Source organism: Ctenocephalides felis, unplaced genomic scaffold (assembly GCF_003426905.1).
Source record: "Ctenocephalides felis isolate EL2017-DRISC unplaced genomic scaffold, ASM342690v1 CF-g0.4_SCAFFOLD_01604, whole genome shotgun sequence".
NCBI classification, from domain to species: Eukaryota; Metazoa; Arthropoda; class Insecta; order Siphonaptera; family Pulicidae; genus Ctenocephalides; species Ctenocephalides felis.
The window spans coordinates 12,141,121-12,162,325 of NW_020537758.1; the positions used below are offsets into that span (position 1 = coordinate 12,141,121).

Genomic DNA, 21,205 nt, shown 5'->3' on the forward strand with positions numbered 1-21,205 from the left:
GTGAGAATTTGATTAAATTCACTAAAAAAACTTGCAAGTTATTCCTAATAAATTTGCATATATATCCAAAGACAAAACTATCGATTAATACATTTTTATTTTATTGGATAATATGTCGGATTTGTAGAGTATATGAAAACTTAAACTTTCGGTGTTATTTAGATTTGTAGAGAAATGTAAAAATGAGCATATATAATTTTTTCAATGATCTTATTTATACCTTATACATATTGAATAAAATTTGTAAGATGTATATCTAAAAATTGTAACCAAGGATTAAATGACCGACTAGTCAAAAGCCCTAAATAAACAAAAAAAAAATATTGATCTTAAAAAATTTTAATGGTGATATGAATGAAGCTACAGTTATTTTATATACAATTTTTCTAATTACCAAATACGATTTTTGACAAGCGCTTTCAAGAGTCAATTACAAGTCTATATGATTTTTTTTTTAATTCGATAACAAAATATAATTGAGCATGATAAAAATGCGGACGATTATGAAGTTTACAATTAATTATTCCGCATATATCCTTGAAAATTGTATAATGATATCAATGTGTCAATAGATTATGCGGCCACATGTGAATCACGGCATTTAACCGCACGATTAATTGAAGAAAAAAAAACATTCCACAGCTGTTCAGTGGAATCTGGTTATAAATACCATAAAATGCATTAATAATTATATATATAAGAAAAAAATGTTTCATAACTCGAATAAACACTTGATAAAGTTTGGTATTTTTTGAATACTTAAATTTTGGACAAATTAAAAAAATCGAATGAATTTAGGTTTGAATCAGTTATGCTTTATACGCAATTAAAATATTTTATTATAGGAAGAAATAATGAAATTATATTTCATTTCATTTCAAGTTTACAAGTGAATTCAATCATATTTATCAGTAGAGCATTGGAAAAAAATGTGGATAACACAAGTACGTTGTAAGTACGATAAAGTACATAGAAAACTTCTTTACAGATTGCATCATATTATTAAATTTTCATAAAGTAAAATAATTTATATTGCAAATATATTTGAAATAATTAGCAGTCTATTAGCCAAAAAAAAGTTAAAAGAAAAACAGTTTATTATTCATACGTTTCGATCCTTGATATGTGTCAGCATCCAGCAAATCAAAAAGGACATGAACAAAAGCTTAATAATAATTTTCAAACGTTTAAGAGAAATATAAACAGAACTATAAATTTACATCAAAAACTAAACGAGAGGACATAATGCCTCCCAGGCAAAAATAAATTACTTATCAAAACTTGTTTTAAATTTAGTTAGTTTTTGTCCTAATTGGTTTGCTGAATGATTGCATACAAAGTGTCAAAAAGTATGATTAATAAAAATTGTTTTGCTTTTAACTCTTTTTTATTTCGATGAATGGATTGCTAATTATTTCAAATATGTTTCAACGTCAAAAAAACTATAAAAATTTTGAATACACATATATGTGCATAGTTTTTAATCATTTTTTTGTTGACTAATTGCATTTTTTATTTAAAATCAATAAAATAAAAATATATCAGCAAAAGATTTACTGATCTGAATTAGAAATGTTTTTTTTGTTGATAATTTTACCAAGACTTAAATATAGTTTATTATGAAATATTTGATTGCATATATGTGAATGGTATGAAAATGTATATATATATATATACATATATATATATATATATATATATATATATATAATTTAATTTAATGTATTCATATCAATTTGTTAGATAAGCATAGAATGTAAAGTTATGATGCCTAAATAATGCGTAAAAATTGGAACTGAAATAATTTTTTTTATAAAACTAAACTTTGATCAGACTGATCAGAATAATATCAATTATTTAAGTTTTAAATTACTCTATAAATCCGACATATTATCTAATAAAATGAAATCATTTATAAATTGATAGAATTAACTTCAAATATATTAGCAAATTATGCATTAGAAACAATTGAAAGTAAAAAAGTATCAGCAAATCATTTACAAATTATAATCAAATTATTTTATCCCTTTTTCCTAAAATCTGTGTTCATTGCTTTATTAAGGAGAATGCAGAATTAATTAAATTAAAAAAAATACTGATAGAATCTGTAGTAGCTCTCTTTTATACTACCAAGAATGTAATTTTACAAATCTAAATATTACCAAAAAATAAAGTTTTTTGGTAAAGCTTTAAAAATCCAATATGTTATCTAATAAAATAAAATTATTCGAAAATCTATGGAAATTTTGCATTAGAATCAATTGAAAGTAAAAATGTATCACGAAAGAATTATAAAGTAATCAAATTATAATGTTATCCCTAATAAAATTAAATCAATTATTATCATTGATTATTAAAATAATTTTAAAAAAATATGCATGGGATCTTTATAGTAGTTCTATGCTATATTGCATACTAACAAGAATATAAATTTTAACAACTTTCTACAAACCCAAATAATACTAAAAAATAAAGTTTATATTGCTCTATGAATTCGACATGTTATCTAATAAAATAAAATAATTCAGAAATTGATAGTTTTGTCTTTGTATATATATGCAAATTTTGCATTAGAAGCAATTGAATGTAAAAATGTATCAGCAAATCATTTTTAAACTATAATCAAAATATAATTTAATCTCTTTTTCCCAAATCTCTGTTCAAAATTCATTTATCAAACAGATTTCAGAACTAATTAGGTAAATTAAAGAAAAAAACGGATAGTATCTTTTTTATAGTAGTTCTATGCTATACTGCATACTTCCAAGAATTACAGTTTTTACAATCTATAAATTTAAAAAATACCAGAAAATAAAGTTTATATAGCTCTATAAATCCAACATGTTATCTAATAAAATAAAATTATTCAGAAATGGATAGTTTCGTCTTTGGAAGTAAAAATAGAAGTAAAAATGTATCACCAATTCATCTACGAATTATAATGAAAATATAATTTCATCCCTTTTTCCCAAATCTCTGTTCATTGCTTTATATAACAGATTGCAAAATAAATTTAATTAAAAAAATACGGATGAAATATTTATAGTAGTTTTATGCTATATTGCATACTACCAAATATATAAGTTTTTATAATTATCTGCAAATCTAAATAATACAACAAAATTAAAATGCTCTATAAATCCGACATATTATCTAGTAAAATAAATTTATTCAGAAATAGATAGTTTTGTCTTTGAGAGTGAAAATGTATCCCAAAATCATTTACAAACTATAATGTAATCAAATTATAAAGTTGATTTTTTTATGTTATTTATCTCTGCTCTGCTAATTTTGTTTTATCTAACGAAAAAAAAATCAAAGATGAAATCTCTGTAGTAGTTCTATGCTATATTGCATACTACCAAGAATGTAAATTTTTACAACTCTCTACAATATCCGTAGATAAAGTTTTTATATTACTCTATAAATCCGACATGTTATCACAACATAAACAAATATGCACTAAATATATAAATATATAAAAATGCACAGTATTTAAAACACTTCTCGACACACCAACTTAAGAATTCAATATACACACATAATCATCTTTTTACTTTTAATAATTCTTTTAATAATCACTTCGACGCAATTGTTGTTAGTTTGCAACCGACTGCGTTCGAACACGTTTTTGTACTAGTGTCATTCAAACTGGCCGGAGTTCTAGTACTGAACATGATGCGGCCGAGCAGAGGTCCGATGTACATATATTTTTCAGGCCGGACTACGAGGCTCACTCGTCGAACTAGGGAAGAGCCGAAGCGAACGGTTGACGCCGGTGTTAGTGGGGAACTGCTAGGCCGAGGCTAGGCGGACAGTGGACATCGACGAAGAAAAAGAAAAAACGATGTAAATTTAGCATGTTAATTAGTAGAATGATTCCTCGTGAACAAGAAGATTAAAGGATATGTGGAAAGGTTAATTGTGAAATTTGTACGAGAGGCACAAATTTTTAGCTTTGAAGCTTTGGAGGTTATTTATTATACAAACATTAATAATTTTAACTAGCTATAAGTTGCATTTTGCCTTAAGGCAAGTTGCATGAACTTCCCGATACGTATACATAATCATATAAACCTATAAAAATTAATATAATAATAATTATTATTAAGTAAAATAATTAAAAATCTTGAAAGAAAAATTCTTCAAAAACAAATCGTTTCATATGAATTCGATTCCAATTGGATTTTTTCTAGTCATCTTATTAGAAAATAACAGGATAATTTTAATCACAACTTAAAAAATACAAAAAAAAAAAAATCTAAATATAATATTTTAGATAAGTTGATAATTTATATAAATAGATATAAAACATCTTTTTATATACAATAAAATAAATATATGTTTGTTAAGAAAAATCAATAGGATTCAGCTATTTGGGTAAAAATTTAACTGTTTATTCCACAAATAAAATTTACACTTAAAAATCCATACGATTTTCAATTAATGTCTTTCAAACATACTTGTAATATCGGTATATGTATAAATTAAATGAATTTGTTTAACACGTTTGATTTTTCATACTTATTACAAAGAAATTTGTAATCGGCTTGACCGATCCTCACGCAAAAGACTAGTTCTTATCGAAGTTAATAAAAAACTTCGATAACTGTTAATAAATAACTGTATTTTTCTTGGAAAACTCTTTTATAAATCAAAGACTCCGTCTAGTAAACTAACTAAGTACAACGACTAGCACTATTCTTCCCAAAATCAAAAACCCTTTTAACTGCGAACGACTTAGAAATTTTGTCTATCAAATAAATTGCATCGATTGCAATTTAATTTACATAGGAGAAACGAACCAGAATTTAATAACGCGATTACAACAACACAAAAATAATTCAAAAATCGTAGATTTAAAAGAAGTATCCTAGAAATTTGATCTATCAAATAAACTGCATCGATTGTAATTTAATTTACATAGGGGAAATAAGCCAAAATTTAATTACGCGATTACAACAACACAAAAATAATTAAAAAATTCTAGACTTAGAAATTTTATCTATGAAATAAACTGCATCAATTACAATTTAATTTACATAGGAGAAGCAAGTCAGAATTTAATTACGCGATTACAACACAAAAATAATTCAAAAATCCTAGACAATTTAAAACTATGCTCACGGATCACATCAATACTTTAAAACACATTACAGACTTTTTTAAGCCGACTGTATCACAAAAAATTCAAAGAAAGACTTAATGAAAGATCATTTCTAACGACTTATAAAGATAGTACAATAAAGAAAAGGGATGAAACTCAACAAATATTCTTCATCTAGATAGTATTTCCAAATTTCTTACAAAACAATAAAAAATGTGCAAATTCACAATTAGTTTCACATCGCAAAGATTTAAATCGTCCAATCGTTTTTGAAAAATCGTCGATGGTAAGTCAAAAATCGGCTCTAACACATACTTTTTCTAAATTTCAGAAACAAACTTGTTTTTCGGGAAGTTATTAATTAAGACTACAGCATTAAAGATTCACAAATTTTAGTTTTGATTAACACTTTCGTGGTCGTAAATATGATGCAAATGGCATGAACGCTATAGCATTCAAATTTTAGTCAATTATTTTGAATTTAATTTTATATATAATCTTACGTTTTTGAAATTATTACACCCGTCAAAGAAATGACTGACTGTGATGTAGAATGACATGAATGCTATAGCATTAAAATTTTGATCAATTATTATGAATTTAATTTTATATAACTTCATTACGTTTTCGTAATTATTATAACTGTCTAGGTAATGACTAACCGATTCTTTAGGCATTTTAGTAGTATCTTATCTTTTCCTGTAGTCATAAATTAGCTTGGGCAAGCACATACTTCACGTGGATGCTATAGCATTCATCGTATATAAAGATTAAAATATAATAATCTAACTACACTTATAAACGGTGTTTAATATCGGATTAATAATTGGATATCACAACCAATTTAAAAATAAGATGACAGTCAAGGCAATGACTAATTGATACTTTAAGTATTTTCGTATCTTTTTCTGTAGTCATAAATTAGATTGGGCGAAAAATGGAAGCGTAATACTTAACGTGGATGCTATAGCATTCATCATATATAAAGATTAAAATATAATAATCAGACTATTCTTATAAACGGTTTTTAATCACATTCCGGATACCAAAACCAATTTAAAAATAAAATCATAGGCAATTTGAGTACCTTGCTGAAACTTTTACTGTCCTCGAACGTGTTAAAGAACAGATTAACAATATATAGGGTCCGTCAAATAACTTTTTTTTTGAAAATGCTATAAAAAACTACTGAATATTTTCTCAATCTTAAATTTATTTTTTTTATTTGAAGTATAATTCTTCCGGCTAATAATGAAAAATTATTTCATTCAAATGGATGCCTAACTTTTAAATGACTGCCAAAAAAATCTAAATTGCTACCAATAAGAAAAAATTAGATGGCAGACCCTTTATTAAATTAATATTTCCCGATCACTAATATTTTCTCTATTAATCGATTTCATCCAACTAATTAAATTCAATTAGATCAAGTTCACCAGCTCTGTTTCCACGACCGCATATATGTAGTATGTAATGTACCATGTACCCTTCGCCCGTTGCAATGACGCGCGCCAGTGGACACAGCACGCACCGCGGACTCTACAACAAATGTACGGGAACGCATACATATTAAATCGAAGAGCATAGAACGTCAAGGTCGGCAAAGTGAAGCAAAAATAAAAAACTGACACTGTTTTTAATTCTAGTGACAGATATTTTGAAGATGTTACACGAGATCCATATGGTTAACACAGATTTTTCACACATGATATCAAGGAGTTATATGAGAGTAAGTCAGGTACAATTTGGACCCTGATCGTTATTATTGATTTTTTTTTAATTCAAGGAGTTTTGTGAAGATTGAAACTAAAAGTAATCACATGGTGTAAGGTCAGGACCATAGTGGATTTGGAAAAAAATTCCTAACTAAACTCCAATAATCTTATTGAAGTGGCCCAAGATATACTATACCAATAATGGTGGAGAGCTTTTCCATAAATAATTTCTTTGTTCAAGTTTACGGTTCTTCTTACAACGCCTTTATTGTTTTGATATGATTTGATTGCGGTAATTGGGCGAATTTGATTAAAATTCAATAATTTGAGATTCAACTAAAAACAATCTGATGGTGTAAGGTGAGGACTATTTGGTGGATTTGGCGAATCATCTATAAACTCCAATAATTTCATTAGAGTGACCAAAAATTTGTGATATCAATAATGGTGGAGAACTTTCCCATATATAATTTCTTTGTTCAAGTTTACAGTTGTGCTTACACAACGCCTTTATTATTGTCTTGATATGATTTGATTGCGGTAATTAGGCAAATATGATCAAAATTCAATACTTTGTGATTCAACGATGATTTTATTAGACATCAATATTTTTTTAATCTTTTTTGTTTATGTATTAAAAGTCATCACTCAATCTAAATTGGAGCTAATTTGTTCCAAATGGTATAACCTGAATCACCAATCCAGGCAGCTTTTTTCAATTGCATTATTTAGTTTTGTTAGTTGTTGAATGAAGACATCAAAATTGATCAGTCGGTTGGTGAAAATAATTCAATGTAGGCAATTCCTTTTTAAACATCTTCAACTTAGACGACCAGAGCGCTTATCATCCTTAAGTAAAAAAATCATTAGAACGAAAATTGGAAAATTGAGACAATTTCGGATTTGGGAAAAATTTCCAACCAAGAACCAATGACAACGGGCGAACAATGATGTCGACAATGGAATAACTTAAATCACCAATCCAGACAGCATTTTTTCAATTGCAGTTGTTGAATGTTGACATCAAAATTGATATTCGTTTGGTGAAAATAGTTCAATGTAGATCTTTAACTGTGGACGACCAGAGCGTTTACCATACTTAAGTAAAAAATCACTAGAACAAAATTTGGAAAATTGAGACTAAAAGTAATTAGATGGTATAAGAACAGAACCATGGTATTTGCGAAAAATTTCAAACCAGGCTCCAAAAATTTTAGCCTAGTGAGTAAAGATATGTGATGATTAATGGAATAACCTGAAACACAATTTTGTAAAAATGATATTGAAAAATACCACCCCCCTCCTTCACTAAAAATCACGTGTATTTTTAGTTACAAGAAAAAATTGTAAAATTTTTGACATTCTTGCAAATGTTTGATTTTTTTAAAAAAAAAAATCAGGTAAAAATAAATACACGTGATATCTTACTATGCACCTTCCTTCCCCCACTTGATATTTCGTGATTTTTTGTCAAACACCCTCTAATAGTAAAACTGCCCTTACGTAGTGGCCAACCTAATATACTTTTCGTAGAAACCGATACCAATATTGTCCAGCAATATTTGCTAAAACTGTCCATAAAAGCTCAGTAATACTTTGAATTCTAAAATTACCAAATTTTTATTTTTCTGCTTGACTTTATTAGAGCCCCATACAATAGTTAGGAGGGTGTTTATGGAATTGACGGCCAATTAACCATAATAAATGAACATCTGTACCGCCGTCATGGACTATGAACTTGTCTGGTCTCTTGATAAAACGCGGTCATTCATTTCATCATTAACGAACGTTAAAGTTAGGAGAAGGGACTGCCATGGGCCAATGCTTTTATCACTCCGAAAAAGTAAAGAATAAATAATTATATTTTACAGCTTTAGATGACGGGTGCAAAAAATGACATAATCATAAGATGATACCTTCAAGAATCAGGTAAAACACTTAAGTACAGAAGGCCATTAGACATCGTCACCCCATTTTCACCCCAAAGGAATTTTTATCAGACCTTAACCAATTGCACGTAATAATAGAATATTAAGAATACTTTTGACTAACCCAAATTCTAAACGTCATCAGCCTACGTAAATTTGTATATTTTCATATCGAGATTTAGATCAGCTATAAATATTTCGTTTTCAGTTGGCGTTCTTCCTATAACCTTGGACTGTATTTTTGCGGGTTAATATCTTCTCAAATATAAACAGATTCGAGTAAACTACTAAATCTTGCATTTTGTTCATTATTAGTATACGGAAAGTTATCAGTTTTTTTAATTTGTTATCTAGTTGTTTTTTCGACATGCGGAGTTAATTAGCATCAAATTTGAATACCGACATGGTTATCTGTTATGTAATTATTTATTATCGATATATTTATAGCCCGAGAGCCAGTAACAGATTTATATGACCAAGTTCCTCTCAATTGATAATTGGTAAAACGCATAAGAAAATCGAACTATAGAGCCTCGTGAATGTCAGCTGAGGCTCGGCGGGGGGGATGAGCAGTTGTAACCCCCCACGCTTGAAGAAAAAAAATAAATTCACTCATTTCTTCTCGGCTAAAAGTTTATCAAGTTATAGCTAACCCAATACCTCAACCAAAAAAAAAGTCAGCTGGTTATAACATAGTGCATTGTACGTCAGCTGATGGCTAGATCATGGGAAAAAAATCTTCACTTTCAGTGATATCCTCTCGGTTAAAAATTTACCAGATGAGAGCTTATATGTAACAATTGATAAATATATACGTCAGCTGGCTGTATCTCGGTGGAAAAATTGTCAGCTGATACTTTGAAGGTAGTTACGTAGAAGTTAGCCAGAAGCATTTATTGACTATTTAAAGGCATCAGCTGACCAGGTTTCCCTCGACTTATTGCTAGCTGATTTTTTTTATTCATCACAATATTATATTTAAAATCAGCTCACACATTTTCGTGTGGGAGGAAATGACGTCTCTTTGATTATTCGGCATAGCACTCCAATATGAGTGTTGAGATGAAACAAACATATCAATATTTTTTAGACTTATAAGTATATAATCATATAATTTTAGATATATTCCAATATTTCAATAATCAATTTGCTTAGTATAAATTAAGTAGTTACTTGATAAAAAAATATTTATTATAAAAAAATTATGACAAATTACAATTCGAATGACAATGTTATTTAATCATTTTCGGCTTCGCTTTGGCTTGAGTCACAACTATCTCTCTCTGATTCATTGTCCGAGTCACTGTCAGAGCTGTCTGCTGTTATATTTTCATTGTCATAATCTGTAAAAAAAAATTAGAATGCGTATTTTAGCATAATATCATTAATATGATAATAAAATGTTACCTTTTTCGGGCTGGATAGTTATTTCATCAATCGATGTTGGTAACTGACTTCCAAAGAACCAGGTAAAATCATATTTATTGTCAATTTCTTCCCAACCATAGTCTTCCGGATCATCAGAAGTTGGAACCTTCAAGTGTGCATTTGACCAAATTTGAGCAATATAGCATGCTCTTAAAAATTGCTGATATAGCTCTGACTCGCAAGGTGGTAGAGAAGAGCCATCAATACCTTTCTTTGGTAACTTGAATGTCTCCGTATCCAAGAATTTATATGTTTTTTCAAACAACACTACTCTTGCCTCATTGACCTTTTTCAGACGATTTAATCCATACATATGGCAAACAAACTCTTGAATTTTCTCAAAAATATTGTCTCTATTCTCTTATGATTTTGACATTTGGATGATACACTCGATGAAAACATTCGATTTAGCCATTATTGAAAATTGTCGTTTTTTTCCTTTTCGAAAAACGGCCGGGTTAAAATCACACCCTGTGAATGCGTGAAATGCCAGAAGTGCTGGGCTCAAATCAGATCCCAAAGATTCGTATAATTGAGTAACATTTATAAATCTTTGGGCTTTTCCAACTCCAACTTCCATGCGAATGTTGATATTTTCTGATATATTAGCCATGTTAGCTAACATAATTATTAACACGTCAGTGTCGGAACAACGAATACATTTCGGCCTCGTAATGCCATACGCACTAGTAGTGAAAAAATTCTTACGCAGTGAACGTGTTAAAGAGGCGTCATTTCCTCCCACACGAAAATTTGTGAGTTGATTTCAAATATAATACTGTGATGAATAAAAAAAATCAGCAAGCAATAAGTCGAGGGAAACCTGGTCAGCTGATGCCTTTAAATAGTCAATAAATGCTTCTGGCTAACTTCTACGTAACGACCTTCAAAGTATTAGCTGACGATTTTTCCACCGAGATACAGCCAGCTGACGTATATATTTATCAATTGTTACATATAAGCTATCATCTGGTAAATTTTTAACCGAGAGGATATCACTGAAAGTGAAGATTATTTTTCCCATGATCTAGCCATCAGCTGACGTACAATGCACTATGTTATAACCAGCTGACTTTTTTTTTTGGTTGAGGTATTGGGTTAGCTATAACTTGATAAACTTTTAGCCGAGAGGAAATGAGTGAATTTTTTTTTTTTTTCTTCAAGCGTGGGGGGTTCCAATTACTCATCCCCCCCACTGTGCCGCAGCTGACGGTCATAGGGCTTTATGATACTGTTGTCTGATGCGTATCGCCAATTATCTATCGAGAAGAAATAATTAACCAAATTTGCACCTGGCTCTTGGACTATTAGTAATTCTAAATTCAAATGATTGTGGAGTGCGAAAGGAATTAAATAACTGTTCTAAATATAGTAAACATTTGTGGCATTTGGCCAAACCTCCTGAACAGCCAATAGAACCGCAGCTTTTATTGATCAACTTAGTGTCAGTATAAATAATTAAGTGATTATATAAAAAATATGAATATTTTTGACATTAATGTGATCTGGCCAATTCATTTGCATCTCAAAATGTTGCATTAAATAAGATTCAACATCCGTCTTGTAAGAATAATGACCATATGGTTCTAACAAAGAACAAACAAGATGTCCAAAGAAATAATCTTTGAGATTTCACTCTGAAGCATAAGCGAAAATTAATTACTACCGCCAGTTTAATATAACCAACGCTAATTGGTTCACTTCAAAAACAACAGATGTACAAATAATGTAAAAAGCTGCCATGGAAATAAAATGCAGTTTCAGTCAACAACTTTGTTAAATTTTTTTGCTAAGTTAATTAATTAACTTTAAATTGTACTAAGCTGGGCTGAAATGCAGTAATTTGATCAATGCGGAAAAAGTTTAGGAAAGATAAAAAAAACGTTCTTCAACTTTTGGTTTCTTTGGAAAGTGCCAAATATATCTTGGAAGGTTTGATAAAGTCTGATAGTAGAATGTTCAAATATACAGAAATTAGATGATGCTAAGATTGATAAACCAATACAAAATATATTGCAACTATACAGAATTAACTTTAAGTTGTAGACTATCATTAATCGAATTAAAGAGATATTCCAGTCTAGAGGCATGAATTTTATGTGATTTTTGGAAGGCAGTGAAAACAAAACAAACCATATTTTTACTATGCATTCTATTAGTCATTAATTAATGTTTCAAAAATACAGAAAAAATTGAAAACATTCAGGTGATAGAGGGTATCAAAATTTGTCACCTGCTTCAGATTTTAGTCCTCCAAATAATTTAAAGTAAAAAAAATTATTAATCTAGAATAATGTCGCATTTTTATGAACTACGGACAAATTAAACAAGATCACAAAATAGTGACTGACTGAAAATAAAATTTGTCGTTTAAACTTTTTTTTTTAAATGATGATTGAATGAGATTTGGAGATGAGTCTATGAAGAAGACTCTAAAAATTTTAAGTATGTATAACTATCATCAATCAAGAAGGAATCTAATCTAGAGTCATGAATTTTTTGGGATTTTTGGAAGGCAGTGAAAACAATATGTTTACTATTCATTCTATTGGTCATTAATTAATGTTTCAAGAATATAGTAAAGAATTTAAAACATTCAAAAAGTCTTAATTCTAGCAGGTGATAGAGGGTATCGAAAATGTATCACGTGATCGTAGTCCAGATTTTAGACCTGCGAATAATTTGAAAAAAAAAAGAATTATTAATCTATTAATTAATTATTAATTCTTAAGAACTATGGACTAGTTAAAAAAAACACAAAACAGCAAGTGACTGACAAATAATTTTTTTTATATTTTCGATTTTTTAAAAAATAGTAAAAATCATAATTTAGGGATGAGTCTAGTTCATACTGATGAGAAGTCTATAAAGAAGACTCTGTAAAAATTTCAAGTAGATCGGTCCAGTAGAAGTTGAGAAATCGTGGGAATCCTAGCGAAAAAGATAGTTTCGAGAAATGCGCGTTTAACATTTCGCAGAGGAACAGGAGGATTATCGTGGTCAAACAACTATAGGTTCAAAAATATTTTGAATTTTGAAAAATGCTCTTGTACACATATTTTTGAATAGTTAAACTTTGAAAATATAGAAAAAATCGATCTCTTAACTCTTCTAGTCTAGAATACGTCCTTAAAAGTTCTAGGTTGAGATCAGAATCTACTAAAGAACAGTAGAACAATCAGAGTTTTCTGCTATACACCACTTAAAAACTAACTAATTATATAATTTATGTATCTGTTACCGCAAAAATATTTATATTATTAAAATATCTCTGCAGATATCTGTGGCAAAGATCCTTTCAAATGTTTGGCAATGTTTTGCGGCGCCTCATGCGTCATATTATGCTTATTTACATACAGAACAACATGAGATAAACGCGCTGAATTCCTGCCTACTGTCATGATGATTGAGTAATCGGACAAAAGACTGTCTGTTGTGTTTAAACTTTAACTTTACCATGAGGTTAAACATAACTTTAAATAATAATAGACTTGATAACATATTCAATAAGATAGATATGCATTTACTATATAAGGACGTTGATACTAATATTTAAAATATTAATAATTAAACAGATGGTGTGTTCTCAAAAATGGATGATGCGATTTTGATGAAACTTGGCACACATTGACACTATACTTTACCAAAATTGTGACAAAAATTTTGAAAGGGTTCATCTGATACTTTCCGAGATATGCGAGATTGCACAACAATTGAACAAGTCCGGTATTGGCGAATACGGACCAAAGCACTCTGACCTGAAACTAGCCTAGTTTTAGGTTAGGAGCACGTTTGGCCTACCGAGGATTTAAACAGATGCACCATAGTGATTTCTCAAAAATGCGATTTGCGATTTTGATGAAACTTTACCCACATTGTCACTATACTTTACCAAAAATGTGACCAAAGTTTAAAGTTGGGTCGCTCAATAGTTTCTGAGATATGCGAGGTCGATTGGTGGCTTGCTCCGTCTCAATACTAACATTTAAACAGATGGTATGTTCTCAAAAATGCGATCTGCGATTTTGATGAAACTCGACACACATTGTCACTATACTTTACCAAACATGTGACCAAAATTTAAAGTTGGCACATTCAATAATTTTTCAAAAAAATAATTAAAATATACTATTTTGTCTAGGTACTGTGATGTTTAGTGAGGGATGAGGTGGGTTTAATTTTAATTAATGGACAGCCTCTAAAGCGTTATGTCTAGAACATAGCTCCGTACAGATCAGAGACATGGACTCTAAGAAATGGCGACTGATCGAACCCATTCCTTCAAAAAGAGTGCTTCTTACACGACGTCGTCGAAGGTAAAGTAGAAAGACTAAAAAAATTGGAAAAAAGAAGAATGCAGATGATTGATAATTTACACGAGAACTGAAAGCCGAAGCACAGTGCTAGGAAAAATGAAAACAAAAGTTTGCAAAGAAAAAATAATCAAAAATGAACCAAGTTTATATCAGTTACAATAGCGATGGGTAAGTGGTATGTCCATGTATATTTGTTTTTCAAACACATGATTCAATCTGATCATGTAAATGTAACAAAGTACAAATACTACTAAAATATTGCTGTATCAGCTACTTGTACAGAATAATTGAAGCTGTACATTGCTTATCATATAAAAGTTCTCATAACAATAGATTAATAAAAGTGTTAAGATAAGAAAGTATCAATTCTGTTCGTCATAACGGCATATTCCATACATGTAATACATATCGCAGTAGGAAAGAAATATTGTTTTTGGGAGAAGAGATATAAACATGATTTTAAGAGAAAAAAATCGTACACATTTAAATTTATTGTTTCACCTAGTAAAAATATATAAAATTTTTGAGTGCACTAATCTGAATCTCTTGAAAGTCTTTATTTTTTGGGACATTTAAAACAAGTGTGTGAAAGCTCTAAATCGATTCACACAAGACAATTTCTCATATGAAGCAACTATCAATTGTACTGGACAATAATACAATAAGAGGTCAACCGAGATATGGATTGTTATTCTTGAAGAATGATTAAAATGACTATAAATTATTAAAAATATTTCTTATTTTGAAAACTATCTATAGCTGTGATTTTACTGAATAAATGTATTCATAAGATTCAAATATAATCGAGCAAATAAATAAATATCTAAAAAATATTTGAAAAAATCATTCTTTAGGATATTTATGCAATGCAAAAATATATAGCACCACAGGTCCAAAGATTATTATGAATCTTTAATAAAAAATAATTATCACATATTATAACATATGGCTGTGTGTACATAAATCTCATATGTTATGAAAATTGTACAATTGATAATTAAATTTAAGTGTTAAGGATAAATAAATAACAATGAGATTGTTATATTTTAACAATGACTTTGTGATAGATAAAAAAACTAATAACAATTATCTGACTACGTATGAGATAAGAAAACTATGTTAACAAAGAAGTTTTTGTTTCAGACGGCAATTTAGATAATGAATATATTTACACAATTAATATATAAGAAATGATATTGACTTCCTTATATATATATATATATATATATATATATATATATATATATATATCAACAAATCTAAACAAATTGAACACAAACATACACAGGTGATAATTTTGATAAACTGTCTTACATAATTTATCTATCTCAATTTCAAATTTACAATTTCTAAACCTCATTAAAATTGTATTTAACACTAAACATGAATAGTAAATGACAAAAAAAACTTTCATTATTCAAAATTTGAATATTGACATACTTTGAACAGAATGAATAAAATATGTAAAAATGAGAAATATTATGCTGTATGTCAAATATATAGCAATTATTTGTGAAGAATTATTAATGTAATAGCTTTAAACAAGGTAGATTGAGAATAAAAAAGTATGTTGAGGTTTAATTATTTTGACAATTAGTGAGGTTATGTTCAATTCGTTTACCGCAAATTAAATTTACATCTACTAAAATGAAATTCTTACCTCTGTTTCCAATTCACCATTTGTCTTCTTATCATTCACAACCTTACGTGCATCCTGTAAAAAACACAAAAGAATCTGCAATCATTTGCAATCTGACATGTTTGTTGATGTTAAAAGGATCTGACATGGCAGCCGATCTTTACATATTCAATTAATACAGATATATGAATATACTGTTCCAGAACGATTCGTTTATTTAAATTTAAACACTTTAGATTTATTTGCACATAAACTTTAGTTTAAAAGATACATACCTTTTCTTTTTTAGGCATGTTAAAAAAATAAGAAGCAAGAATTGTCACTATCACCGCACTTGACTTTTTACAAAAACACACTGACTTTTGTTGACGTATGGCGGCGCTACCAACTGGAATTCAAATTAAAAATGGCGCGAATTTTAAAATTCAAATTGTACATGACGCAAATAAAATAAATGCACTAACGATTACAAATATTGTATTCGTTATTAATTAGCATAAAATATTGAATATATTGTAGCCAATTGATTAGTAAATTTAGACACCAGGACTTTATGGGAAACTTACACGTTTATATTCAGTACATATGTATAAACATCTTGTTTAAATTTTATCTAATATTAATATAAAAAATATTACACAAATACATCATATATGAATTAGTCCGAATTCACTAAGATTTTTTTTAAATTTAAATTGTATTATTATAAATTCATTCCAATACTGTAAAGTTAATTTTCAAAGCATTCAAACATCCAAGATTCCCATTGGCATGGTTATCACACCACATTTGAAAAAAATACACCATTATTTTAGTCAAATAATTTAGAATATTCGTTCCTATCTCATATAGACATACGTTTCCTCCGAAAACCGTATGTAAATATTTCAGGTGGCTCTATAAGAAAATCAGCGCCTTGAGAACCTGCTCCAATATTACAAGCAGACTCCAGAAGCAGTAAATCGCTGGCATCAACTCCTGGAGCAGGAATTAAATCTGCTGGAGGCGGTGCAGGATTTAAGAAGGAATCCTGGCGTCTGTGACCAGTGATACTTGATCCACCGAGACAAGTGCAGGAACAGACACTGTCTTGATCTACATGGGCTGCATCGGCATCAGCTCTGGGATGACCTGAGAAAAAAATATTTTAGTATAATATGATACTAACAATGCTACAAATTGTAATATATCAGTAAACAGTTTGTCTATCTCAATGGATTCTTGAGTAACATTGAAAATATCAGTTCTGGTGTTCCTCAGGGATCCATTCTTGGTCAACTACTAGTTATTATTTTTATTAATGACATATCTGATATTATTAGTTGTCCACGTTTATTATTTGCAGATGATCTCAAAATATATCTCAAAATTCTATTGATGACTGCTTATTCTTACAGTCTCAACTTGACTCTTTCCACTCTTGGTGTGTCTTTAACAAATTACATTTAAATATATATATATATATATATATATATATATATATATATATATATTATATATATATATATATATATATATATATATATATATATCAAAGTGCAAGATTCTTAGTTATTCACATAAGCGCGTTCCAATACATTTTGATTATAAAATTTCTAACACCAGCATTGATAGATGTAATAAAATTTCAGATTTAGGAGTCCTATTTGATTCCGGTTTGTTTTTCACGAAACATATAACTGATATTTGTATTAGAGCACATAAATCTTTAGGTTTGATACTGAGAAATTGTAAACAATTCAGTACTTTTTTGCATGTACTATTCTATTGTACGTTCAAAATTAGAATATGGTTCGATTATTTGGTATCTTCATCAAATCAACAATTCTGATGCGATAGAGAAGGTTCGGCAAAAATTTCTGAAATATCTTTATTATAAAACATATAAAATTTACCCTGAACGTGGCTTTGACCACAACACTTTACTAGAAGAATTTGGTATTCCTTGTTTTGCCTCACGTCGATTTATCTGTACAATTATGTTCTTATTTAAACTTTGCAATAATTATATAGACTGTCCTCATATTCTTAATCAGCTATCCTTTAATGTTCCAAGACTATCTACGCGTTCACAATTATTTTTCAATTATCCTACTCCTAAATCTAATTCTCTTTTAAATTAGCCTGTTTTAATTATGTCCTCTAACTTTAACTTAATTAATAATGAAATAGATATTCACAACACTTTACCTAATCAAATAATCTCCATCTGCACAAGTTAACCTTTATATTTTCTTTTCAAATATCTCTATCGCATCAGATTACTCTTCAAATTATTTTATCTTATTCTGTTTAAAAATAATATTGTTACATTCTGCATTATATGTAATTTTATGTTAAGCATTTTATGTTCATAACTAATATATTGTAATTTTGTATATATTTTAATTGTTATGAAAACAATAATGAATTATCTAAAATAATTGTATTTTTGAGTCCTTTTGGAAGAAATCTGTGGGCTATATATTTAAAATGAATAAATAAATATATAAAACTCTTACCTGCAAGCAATTTTCCATTAACTCCTACATATTCACCACTTTCCAATGATAAAACGTGTCGAGAAGCAGCTTGTAACTCGTTGTCTTCCCGCAAACCGTCTTCAGCATTCCTAAAACGCATTTAATTATTTAATAAAGGTTTTTAATACTGAATAAATATGTTTATTAAATTACATGGTCATGAATCTCAACACCAGCAAATTTATGCTCGCAGCAACCACTGCCAAGCCGAAGAGAATGAAGACCAAACTTAGAGCAACATATCCAGGTTTCTTTGTTAACGCTTGGTCATTCTAAAAATAGATCAAATAATATTGCCAAAAATCATTTATTATTAAAATTCATTTTTTATTATTACCTGAAGTGCAACATAATCTCCAAAGCCAATTGTGGTTAACGTTACAAAGCAGTAGTAAAAGCTATCAAAATAGCTCCAACCTTCATATCTTGAAAAAAACTGCTGCTCCAGTTGTAATAATAACTGATGATAACATACCAGTTGCAAGCATCAGATTCATTTCTGTAGCCTCAGTTCGGGAGCATCTTAAATAACGTTTGGCTCTTTTGATGACTACAGAAGCCACTTTGTTAAGACGTTCACCAATACTTTGGAACATCACCAGGCCTAAAGGAATTCCCACCTTGGATAGGAAAAGATCAGTAATTGATATAATTTATAATAATATTAACATATAATTTTTTAGAATAGTATTTATATCTATTTTCTATTACCATCGCATAGGCCATACAGAACGCTTTTCCGCCTATCGTTACTGGTGTCGAATGACCATAGCCTATCATGGCTAAGACTACTGTGGCAAAATAAAAGGCCCCAGCAAATTTCCATTGCGGTCCTGCTTTATGCGGTTTATTTTCTATTATTACAATTTCTATCATACGATAATCTTCTTCTGTGATATTGTACTTGTGAATCATTTTGTCTCGCACATCTGCAGAATATTTATAATTAAAATAAATAGGAACAGAAATAAGAGGAAAATATATATTATATGCTATGTGGTACTCCGACATACGAGATAAAATAACTACGCTCCTATGTCGAATCGCTCGTATCTCAAAGCATTTTTTTTTTTTAATGTAAAGGCGTTCGAATTTTGTTAAGTATTTTGAATATTATAAAAGCAAAATACACGAACTTTAAGGGGGTATTCTAGTGTAGAGCGAAGAATTTTAGGTCATTTTTAAAGTGTCGTAAAAGAAAGCAATGAAAGTTTTTACTATCCATTTTTTTACCACTTGTTTATTAATATTATTAAAATACAAAACAAATACAAAAAATAAAAAAGTTGAAAATAATAGAAACTGGCAGCTGATGAAGTCGGTGGTCTCAAAAAATTAGCACCTCAGTCTTGACATGATTTCAGCCCTCCTAGCCATCGAAAATGCAAAAAATAAAAAAAAATATTGATCTACAATGATGTCGCAATCGCCCGAACTAGCAATGAGTAAAAAATTTTTTTTTTACAAATTGGCGACTGTTTAAAAAAAAGTGTTTTTTTTACTGTTTTTTTGAGTTTCTCAAATTTTTTAAAAATAGTAAAAATTGGAATTTTGGGATAATCCTAGTTCGGGCTATAGATAGGTCTATAAACAAGACTCTCTGAACATTTCAAGCAAATCGGTCGATTAAAACTCGAGAAATCGTGTCAACAATACTGAAAAAGTCTGTTCTGAGAAAAACGCATTTAAAGTTTTGCGTGAATCCAAACCAGTATGGAGACCGCCTAGTCAGCAAAATACCTATATCTTTGAAAATAATTCAAATTTTCAAAAACCTTCTCGTACCCATATTCTTAGATAGTTAAATTTTGAAAATATGAAATTAAAAAAAAAACGATTTTTTGAATTTCTACACTAGAATACCCCCTTAACATATAACTGTACAATCACTATTAAACCATTCCACTCGGCGGCATCCGAGTGGAAAGGGTTAAAGTATAATAATTCTCGGTATATTCGCGTGAGTAAATTTCTAAATATGATAATTTCATTTACAACTGACTAAATTTTTCATATTTACATTTTGCCTTCAACATTTTTTTAGAAAATTCTTACTCGCTCAAAGCTCGTATCTCAAATTTTGCTCGTATGCCAAAGCAACAAATTGCTCCTTTCCCGACTCGTATCTCAAAACACTCGTAAATCGGGGTACCACTATATTTTTAAACACTGACCTTTTAAAAAGTCCCAACGCCTCCTTTCCGTATCCGATTCGAGTGCATCAAAAACTGCAGCCCCAATTAAAAGGTAAGTAAAAGTGCATACAACTAAAGATAAAGTACGCACATTTTGCCTCTTCATTGTAAAAATATTATTATTTATATTTATATTATCATTATTTAGTTATTTTAAACCAGTTGGATTCAATGCGACACATTGGATTCAACATGGAATCGCGTTAGATTCTAATTGGAATGCTAAACTTTGAAAATTTACGAACACATGATAACAAAAACTTTAAGTTTAATAAAGAAAACGTTCTAAAATTAATATTTTAAGCTTTATTTACATTCTCTGTACACACAATGTCAGATAATTCGCAAAGGTTAT

The 21,205-nt window shown here is 29.2% G+C and overlaps 1 protein-coding gene and 1 pseudogene across 1 annotated transcript in view; both read right to left on the minus strand.

The window, feature by feature from the left end:
- The window catches only part of LOC113372374 (serine/threonine-protein phosphatase 2A 56 kDa regulatory subunit gamma isoform), a 57,048-nt gene extending 40,576 nt beyond the window's left edge, over positions 1 to 16,472 (minus strand). Inside the window, exons 1-2 of the mRNA XM_026612695.1 lie at positions 16,409 to 16,472; positions 16,155 to 16,208 (exon numbers count right to left, since the gene is read on the minus strand). Coding sequence (XP_026468480.1) covers positions 16,155 to 16,208; positions 16,409 to 16,426 — 72 coding nt within the window. The 5' untranslated portion in view covers positions 16,427 to 16,472. The remainder of the gene's footprint in view (positions 1 to 16,154; positions 16,209 to 16,408) is intronic.
- A 505-nt stretch (positions 16,473 to 16,977) lies between these two features.
- Positions 16,978 to 20,956, minus strand: LOC113373372 (annotated as a pseudogene).
- Positions 20,957 to 21,205: the final 249 nt, after the last annotated feature.